Source organism: Rhineura floridana, chromosome 12 (genome assembly GCF_030035675.1).
Source record: "Rhineura floridana isolate rRhiFlo1 chromosome 12, rRhiFlo1.hap2, whole genome shotgun sequence".
NCBI lineage: Eukaryota > Metazoa > Chordata > Lepidosauria > Squamata > Rhineuridae > Rhineura > Rhineura floridana.
Window position 1 is genome coordinate 10,228,245 of NC_084491.1, and position 10,128 is coordinate 10,238,372.

The 10,128-nt window shown below is 43.6% G+C and overlaps 1 protein-coding gene across 1 annotated transcript; it reads right to left on the reverse strand.

Annotated features, from left to right (window-relative positions):
- Positions 1–2,188: 2,188 nt before the first annotated feature.
- TCIM (transcriptional and immune response regulator) lies at positions 2,189–3,431 on the reverse strand. The gene has a single exon (XM_061593092.1). The coding sequence runs from the start codon at positions 3,331–3,333 to the stop codon at positions 3,046–3,048; it is 288 nt and encodes a 95-aa protein (XP_061449076.1). The 5' UTR covers positions 3,334–3,431; the 3' UTR covers positions 2,189–3,045.
- Positions 3,432–10,128: the final 6,697 nt, after the last annotated feature.

The following is a 10,128-nucleotide window of genomic DNA, read 5'->3' on the forward strand; positions in this document are numbered from 1 at the left end:
GCCAACCCCCTATGAGTCATCCAGGTGGAGCAAGTGGCTTTCTGCTCTCACCTACCACAATTTTTCCTTTGTTGCTCCCCCCACGCTATTGTTTCAAAGCTCCAGAGATGGGCACAAGTTTTCAAAGACTCTAAATTCTTCCAGTCTACTTCCACTGTCAGAGACAATGCCTCCGAATAACTGTCGCTGGGAACTCCAAATGGAGAAAGTGCTGTTGCACTCAGGTCCTGCTTGTTGGCTTCCCAAAAGTTTCCCAAGGTATTTAGTTGACCAGTGTGAGAACAGGATGCTGGACGAAATGGGCCTTTGGCCTAATCTAGTAGGGCTGCTTTTTATGTGATTAATTTTTTTTTATTTTTTGGAAGAATCCAGACAGTTTCCAATTTATGCTGAGGGAAGCTTTGGGAATCTACTGATAACACATTGCAGCAGGAGATTATTTACACACACACACACCCAGCATAGGAATTTGCAGAGTACAAGGATTCAGCATACAATAGAGGAGACAGAACCTTCAGGAATGTGTAGTGGGGAGAAGGGAGGGCATTGATCCTTTGCACAGCAAGAGGAATTCCACAAGCATGTCCTTATTACAGGCTTGGAGAGGTCAGCAGATATAGACTCCCTGCCAAGCATACATTCAACTACCAAACCTGGGTTTGCTGCCATGCAATGTGTGAAAAAGTCTCACCCTGTTGCATATGTGCTGGGTGGCAAACCCAGGCTGTGTTGAAAATGACCCCCCAAAGAAGGAAGAATGAATTAAATTAATTTGAGGGAAAGGTTCCTCACCTTAATAACAGTTCTGTGCAACCTAGAAGCTTGCATACAGATGTTGGTCCTGATAAATATACTGTTTTACTTAGGAAAATTGTTCTAATGGACCAAGGTGACTCCTGTGTTCTTGCAGAGCTCTTGTTCAATCTAATGACCCTTATGTGGCTTGGAGAAGTTTTGTACACCTCTTGGAGAGAGAGAAAATTGATTGTTTTATAAATTTTCTAAATAAATAAGAAAATTAATACATGGTGGGTTGTTTGTGCTCTGAGTTGTGAAGAGTGAGGAATGGAAATGGAAATGGACTGCCTTCAAGTCGATCCTGACTTATGATGACCCTATGAATAGGGATTTCATGGAAGCAGTATTCAGAGGGGGTTTACCATTGCCTCCCTCTGAGGCTAGTCTTTCCCAGCTGGCTAGGGCCTGCTCAGCTTGCCACAGCTGCATACGCCAGCCCCTTCCTTGTCTGCAACTGCCAGCTGGGGGGCAACTGGGCTCCTTGGGACTCTGCAGCTTGCCCATGGCTGCACAGGTGGCAGGGCACGTAACCCCTGAGCCACTCCCTGTGGGGGTGATCTTTAGCTGGCCCTTGACACCCAGGAGACACGAGTGGGAATTTGAACTCACAGACTCTGAACTCCCAGCCGGGCTCTCCTCCCCACTGTGCCCTTTTAAAAGGAAGGCTGCAATCCAATACATGTCTACTCAGAAGTACCATTGGGTTCAATGGGACTTACTCCCAGGTAAATTTGTATTGGATTGCAGCCTAACAAGAGATGCAATTTATATCTATCTCCATCTAGTGGTTAGTGCATTTAATTTTGGGAATCCTGATTTGGAATCAATGAGCTCAACCAAGAACTCATAGAGTAGCCTTGAAAAAGTCAGTATGTCTCAGCCTCAGTTTTTCATCTGTAAAATGGGGATTTTCTTGTTCTACTTCACAAACTTGTTAGGGGAGCAAATAGATACTATATCAAATTCTTCACATAACAAAAGCTGAAAGGACCCAGTGATAAATTCCTGCTTCTCTGGGCCCAATTGCCTGGATGCATAGGTAGGGCTTAATTTGCAAAATGAAAGTGAAGCTTAAGGTTGCTTGAGAGAGTGTGCAACCCAGACACATTGACCTCCTAATCTCAGATGTGTTGAGGTGCCTTATGTTACTTATTAGTAAGAAGAATCTACTTTGCACATGCTCAAAGTCACCCTTGCCTCAGTTCTACACTGGATTTCAAAGCTGAGCCCTGGCACTGGGAAGAGGTAGGGAGCCTGTGGCCCTCCAGGTACTCCCATCACCCCCATTCAACATGGCCAATGGTTGGAGGGGTAAGAAACAAAAAGAAGGCGGGCATTAGGGACACGTAAACCCTATTTTTGGTTCCAGTAAAGCATTTCAAGCCAAAAGCACTTTTATCAACCTTATAATTTATTTGCTCTTCAGATTAGCATGTGCAATAAATTAATGGCAGCACAACTACAGCATCATCATACAACATTAACAGAGCTTGTCGCCTGTTAAATTCACTACAAGAATTTTAACTATAGCAAACTAAAAATTTTTTTAAAAAGACATTGATGCAAAGAGAAATCAGAGTCCCCAAAAGACTTGCACAGTTCACAGTTCAGGAAGAAACTTTTTTAAAAAAAGAAGTTTGTGCAATTAGTTGAACGACCCACTTCTGCTTGTAAGCATCATTGTAAGCCATAGGGTTGCTTCACAGTGTCCTGAAACAAAGTTCTCTCTATGACGTATGCGTGCATTAAACACCAAGACGGTGTGCATTTTCAACAAATGCAAAGAGTTAGTCACTGATCATTTTCCAGTGCCTTTCCTCCCAGCAGACAACAGGGAGGCTTAGACAAGGCTTTGTGCGTTCAATAAACAAGTGTCAGGACAGATTGTCAGACAGACAGTTAAGAAAAAAAATGATTGAGTCTGTTGTTGGCCGGGAAAAGTTGAGTCTGATCGTGTGATCGTCCTCCCACCTGTTCCATCATTGTGACTCACGGACAGCTCTCTCTGTTGTTCGCAGGCCGGCTTTCTTGCCTTTCTCGCCCATTGCAGCTTGCAAGTTTGAGTCAACAGAGGAAGCCTTTGGCTGTGAAAGTTGAAAGGTGCAAAAACGGGACTGAATCTCCACGACCGACATTCCTGGAATCTGTCCCCCTGCCAGTTTCAAAGCACTTGAAGACGCTCTTGCATGAGAATGATGAGTCTGGCTGAATGAGTTCTTTTCATCCTGTCCTCCCTTTCAGAACTCTTCAGTGGACTTTGATGGAGTGTTTCCCAAACTTCAGGAACTGGAAAAGTTTCTCTCTTGTCCTCTGCTTCAAAGCCATGAGCGATCTTGCTTTCTCCTCCAGATCCTGGTTGGTGGCCAGGATTATCTTGGCCCTTTCTTCAGCTTTCCTGTCCCCAGAATTTCTGAACAGCTTCTGGAGTGACTCTTGATCCAGGTTCTCAAAGATGTTCGCCACTGCTTTCTTGCGTAAAGCTGTGTCAAAGCGATAGCCGTGAACAGAAGGGCTCACCCTTAAGGAGGTGGACATGCTGGCAACCTGTTTCTCGTTGCTTTCACGATGTCAGATGCAGCAACGGTTTTTGCCTTGGAGTTCTTTCACCCAGAGCTCCTGTAGAGAACTCCGCTACGGCAGGGCTATTTAAAGGCAAATTCAGAGCAAAAGCTGCAGACTCAAGTTACAATGATGACATCAGCCTCTGAGCTCAATGCCCAATAAACACAAGGCAGTTTAACAATAAAATTGCCAGGATCTCCTATCTTGCAAATAATACTTCTGCAGTGAATGTGGGAGGAATTGTGTTGCTTATCAAATATATTTGGTTTGGAAGGTTTGGCCATTTGTTTTCAGACTATTCAGTGTAGGCTTATGAAAGTGATAAAAAATAAAATCTAGGGATCAGTTTCAAACAAAACCTTTTCCCAATGTCAGCATGAAAAATGTATTACCACAATGCTAATCAAAGGAAGGCTGGGCAAATTTGTCTATTTTCAGTTTGCATCACTGTGCTCTCCCCTATTTCCGCTTTAAGCTGCATGAAGATTTACATTTAAGTACAAGGTTCTAAATGTATTTTGCTCTATAAATGTGCATTTTCAAACATGTTTTGATTTTTATGTGTGCCAGCAACTGCATCAGAACATTTAGAAAGCATGAAAGCCAGATGATAACTGCATTCCAATGTGTAATTAATTAATGTGGGAAGTGTAGATCACTTCAGTTTGTATAGGAATTCACAAGGAGTTAATTCTTCAACAGCTGTAATTGAAATCCAGGGGCAAGCTTTGATTCCATATACATTAAATCCTGTTAGGTGGAATTCAGCTAAATTCTTGCATTAGTAGAATTATTCCAACTAGCACAACCAGACTCCCCCTCCCCTCCTCCCCCCATGTGCACTCCATGATGTCGCCAAATGGAGTCTGTAGGATCAGGGGAACCCCTAGCGCAGATTTAGGGAATGTGGAGGGGGGAGGAGAGGAGGATATTGTTCCATTGCAGAAGGAGAATTCTTTGTGCTGACAAAATGATCTGCTTAGAAATACAGTGAATACAACCCATTGTGATGAATTTTGTACTTGTTTCAGTAATGTAATTTTATTGTTGATTTTATGCTGTTCACTACCATGATATTTTTTAGTATATTTTTGCAGTATATTTTGCAAATAAAATTTATAAATATCACATCAGATCTACAAAGCAAACACTATTATATAAACATTGATTGATTGATTTATATCCCACCCTTCCTCCCAGCAGGAGCCCAGGGCGGCAAGCAAACATGTTGAATAACATTATAGAGAGAGCAACCTTCACCAGCCTGGTGCCTTCCTATGTGAAAAAGTACTTTATTTTGTCTATCCTGAATCAGCTTCATTGCAGGTCCACGAGTTCTAGTATTATGTGAGAGGGATAAAAACTTTTCTTTATTCACTTTCTCCATGCCATGGATAATTTTATACACCTCTATCATGTCACCTCTTAGTTGCCTTTTCTCTAAACCGAAAAGTTCCAAATGCTGCAACTTTTCCTCATAGAGCAGTCACTCTATCCCCTTGGTCATTTTGGTTACCCTTTTCTGAACCTTTTCCAACTCTGCTATATACTTTTTGAGATGGGGTGACCAGAACTGCACACAGTATTCCAAATGCAGTCACACCAAAGATTTGTATAATGGCATTACGGTATCGGCAGTTTTATTTTCAGTTCCTTTCATAATGATCCCTAGCAAGGGGTATTCCTTTTTCACAGCTGCTGCACACTGGGCCAACATCTTCATCAAGCTCAGAGCTTGGAAAAGTTACTTTTTTGAATTACAACTCCCATCAGCCCAATCCAGTGGCCATGCTGGCTGGGGCTGATGGGAGCTGTAGTTCAAAAAAGTAACTTTTCCAAGCTCTGACAAGCTATCCACTATGACCCCAAGGCCTTGTTCCTGGTCAGTAACCACCAGTTCAGACCCAATGAGCATATATGTCAACTTAAGATTATTTTGCCCTGATATGCATCACTTTATATTTGTTTACATTGGATTGCATTGAATCCATCACTATGGTGATGATTGACATAGAAGCTTCCATCATCATGGAAGCAGGGATTGCTGGGGAGGACATTGGCTTGCCACTTTGGGATCCCTTCACAGAAAACTGCAATGGCTCATGTTTATAGGCACATCTCCCAAGTTCTCTGAATACTAGACCACACCATCATGTCTTTCAGCAGAGCATTTTCACAGAGGAGGCTAAAATCACCTGTGGACCACTGTTCCACTATTAATCTTAACTCCCATAGTTGTTGATGGGAAAGAGAATGCAGAGGAAAAGAATTTATAACACAAATGATCATTTATTTTGCCAATGGTGGTTCTGTTGTTTGCATTACAGACTGATGGAAACGAGAACTTCTTTAAGCCTGTGGTATGAAAATGACCTTTGTGGTTTCCCAAATTAATCTCAGCTGTTACTAGTACATTGACTTACCTGTTTGCAGGTTTTCCCCAAGGACACTTGTGAGACCCATGTGGTACTTGAGATGTAGCAATGCCTTATTTAGGAACGTTAAAACTTCCACTGAAGGAGTGTCTAGAGCAGCCTTTCCTGACTAGTGAGCCACCAGATGTTGCTGGACCACAACTCCCATCAGCCTCAGCCAGCATTGCCAATGGTCAGGAAAGATGGGAATTGTGGTCCAACAACATCTGGTGGTCCACAAGTTGGGAAAGGCTGGTCTAGAGGGAAGGGCCATAGCTCAGTGGTAGAGCATCTGCTTTGCATGCGGAAGGTCCCAGGTTCAATCCCCGGCATCTCCAGGTAGGGAAAAACTCTCTGCCTGCAACCCTGGAGAGCCACTGCCAATCAGTGCAAACAATACTGAGCTAGATGGACCAATGCTCTGACTTTGTTCCTATGTTCTTACACCATGGGATTTATTTGGCATGACAATCACTCCCGTTCCCCTCTTATCCTACAAAAGCTCATGCCAAAATAGATTAATTGGTCATTAAAGTGCCCTCAGACAGGGCTATTATATTATCATAGTGGCTATTGCTGACCCAAGAGCCTCAGCACATACTATTGAGCTGGTATGACATTGCGCCTTAGCCCAAGGGTGCAGGCAGGTGGGCAGGATGGAGGGGTGCAGCAAGCAGCAAGGGATGGGAGCAATGGAAACGCATTGAGGCCAGGGGGGCAGGGCTATTTGCTAGCCCCAAGCATGCACCTGGGTTCCTGTTCATTGGGTTGGGTTCACACTCCATGTGTCAGGAGTTAGTGGAATCCTCACCTAACGACCTTCTTCTGGGATGTACCACATGCTTTTCCTGCATGCCTAGATGCTTCTTCTATCAGCCTGATGTAGGAGAGCTGTACCATGTGCTTCTTCTGTGAGCCCAGGTGCAGGAAGATTGTACTACATGCATCTTATGGGAGCCTAGGTGTAGGAGGGCTGTACCCCATGCTTCTTCCATGAGTCTGGGTCCAGGAGGACTATACCACATGCTTCTTCTATGAGCATAAGTGCAGGAAGACTGTGCCACATTAACTGTTTGTGAGTCTAGGTGCAGGAAGAATCAGGCCATCCTTCAGATAGCAAGGACCCAAGTGGTTAAGGGCCTTGTAAATAAATACAAGAAGCTTGAACCTGGCCTGGTAGCATATGGACAACCAATGCATTATCTCTCTCCACTCCAGGGACAGCCAATGTGGTGCCCTCCTGGTATTGTTAGACTTTAACTCACATCAGCCCCAGCTACCATGGTCAATCACTAGGAATGATAAGAGTTGTAGTCTAACAATCGGGCCAGAAATTCTCCAGACTAGGCTAGAAGTTTGTTCTCTATCAGCCAAAAGTGTGGGAACCTACTGAAGCTCAAAACTTGCAGATCCAGAGAGAACCCATTCCAAGAAATGCAATGTACTTGTGGCAATGTGGGCATTTCCATTGACTCAGCACATCAGGAGTTCGCTATGCTTTCCCTACTTCCCTACAGAACATCACCAAATGATTTAACAAGCCCAGATGCCACAGTGGCTGGCTCCTTCACAAGGACACTACAAGGACATAAGGAGGACCTGGCAGGCAGAGGGGTGGGTAATGCAGACCGGCGGACGGCCACTGTGGCCGAGAGACCTGTGTCTGTTTCCTGCCATTCATATTCTGACGCTAGCAGAGAGCTGTTAACAATGAACTCCAGGCAGCTGCGTTCCCTGGCTCTGTCTCCAGGCGTCTTGACTTCCTCCAACACCCAAGTTTGGCATTTCAATTTGTCTTTTTACCTCATAAAGAGGATCCTTTTTCTGCTCAGTCAAAAGATGCCCTTTTTCCAGCCATTGTCCAACCCCTTCCTTTCTTGTCTTTTTCCTTTTTTCTGGAACATAGGAAGGTGCCTTATGCCAATACTGGGTCCATGTACACTGATTGGCTCTCCAGAGTTTCAGACAAGCACTTTTCCCAGTCCCACCTGGAGTTGCTAGGGACTGAACTGGCTTCTGGGAGCATTGTGCCCCCCTGATCCCAGATTGTCTCCCAGAGTGATGATGATGTTTATATACTGCTTTGGGTCACAAGTGATCTCAAAGCGGTTTACATAAAAAATGAATATGCCATATCATTACAAATCACAAAACACAATCAAAATAATAGTAAATTATCAATGATGTCAGTAATAAAATCACAGCAAATGGTACTATAAAACCTAGAAGACAGTCTAACCCTAGCCACCAAAAGCAAGAAAAAAACAAATATATTTCCACTGAACAATGAACTCCCAACAACAAAGTAGCCATCCATGCCTCCAGAAGTGCAGGGTGCGTTGAGGTGCCATTTAGTTCTTATTCTCCATCTCCACATAATCATGCTGCCTGGATTGACACTCCATTAATGCCCTCTCCATCTCATGCTCCAACTTCTCACCCTCCACTGAAAGCCAGAGGACGAGAGCCCTTTGGCCCTCACCCTTCCATTCACATCAAGGACTCATGCTCTTGCTAGGCACCAGCTTTAAATGGTACCTGTGGGCGCATTGTCAGGAGCCCCAGCTGAGTCCCTTTGATCAAACACACTGCCACATCCTTCCCTTGCCTCTCCTTCTGCCTGGGGAATAACTGCTTCTCCTGAGTTCATGCTAAAGAAGACATGCAGCTCAGTGGTAGAGCATCTGCTTTGCTTGCAGAAAGTCCAAGGTTCAGTCCCCAGCATCTCCAGGTAGGATCAGGAGAGGCCCTTGCCCCAAATCCTGGAGAGCCCCTGCTAGTCAGTGCAGATACTGAGCACAGTACAGGCTCAGAGAAAAAAACTTGCATCCCACACATGAGAATTTTCCTGAAATTTTCTCTCTCCTTTGATCATTTGTTTTGCATATATAATTACAAATATTACAAAATGGGTACAAGTGCTATATTACCTATATACATATACCAGAATATCCATCAAAACCAACCCCCTTTTGATAATTTTCAAATGCAAGATTTGCAACACTTGATTTTGGGATAGACATTTGGGGCACAGTGGTTACAGCACTGCAGTGATGGTAAGCTCAACCATGCCTGCACCCACCAAAAATCGAAAGAAATTCTAAAGCACCCTGCAACTGAGGCAGAAAACAGAGGTCTCTTTTTAATGGGAGAAGAAACCTTTCAAGAAACTGGTGCAGAGGTTTCAGCACACAACTCTTAGTGACATTTGAGCTGTACATTTGAAGTATCTGTTGAACATATTTACAGTATACATTCCATAGCAGCAGCAGAGGAAGAGGAGGAAACAACTGTCATTAGCTGTTGCCGTTGACTAATCACATCTATCAACTCTGCCCAACCTTTCCCATCTCACTCAGCAGATACAGACCAAACAAGCACAACCAGTAACCATGGAAGAGATCAACACAATGCAACCAGAGGAAGTTCCTCCATCCCCAAATGGACTCGCCTACTCCTGACCCAGAGAATGGTCTTATAAGGAGACACATTGTAGCTCTACAACAGAAGCTAAAGGCCTGGCTACATGTTACACTTACCACCTCTGCCTGTTAAGAAATGGGAAGCCTCCTCCAGCAAGAGAAAACTAGAGGGAGTAGAAAGCAGGCAGGCAATGAAAGAAGAGCTCTTTAGATAGTATTACTTCATTTATTAATGTGGTAAGATAACCCTTCATATCAGGGGCCCCATCATGCTGAATGGGGCCATGGCCTTCTGCCCTAAATTCTTCCCCTAGTGATCGCAGATAAGGGCGGGTGCTGGGCCAAGGATGGGCCAAGGATGGGGTGATGGGTAGCTAGGGATGGAAAGATCTGTCCATTTGGGTTCTCTAATTTTCTCATTTTTCCAATTTGAAATGCAGCAATTGGAGGGGGGGGTTTAGTCCTCAGGAAAATTCTTCAGCATTTTAGTGTGAATTTCTCCTCCTAAACTTATGTTTGTATGAAGGTTCGACTAACATAGATATTTTTGCAAACAATTTCTCCTAATATATTTTTGTATATTAGTTTCACTAGTATATTCATTTTCATGCATAGTTTTCCCTAATGCCTGCTTTTTAGTAAACATTGTTTGGTTGGAGATCTGTATCACAAGATTGAAATTACTGTGCATTTGCAAGGATGGCTGTGTTTAGGTCCTTGTATTGTTTTGTAAAGAGCAAATTTGATAAATTCAGATTTAAACGAGAACTGAATTGAATTTCTCCCCCATACCTATAGGTATTTGTCAACAATTTGTCAAACAAAATTTTCAACAAATATGGAAAACAAAACAATGGCCCACAGACTGGAAGAGTTCAATATACATTCCAATTCCAAAGAAAGGGGATCCCAGAGAATGCAGTAATTATTGA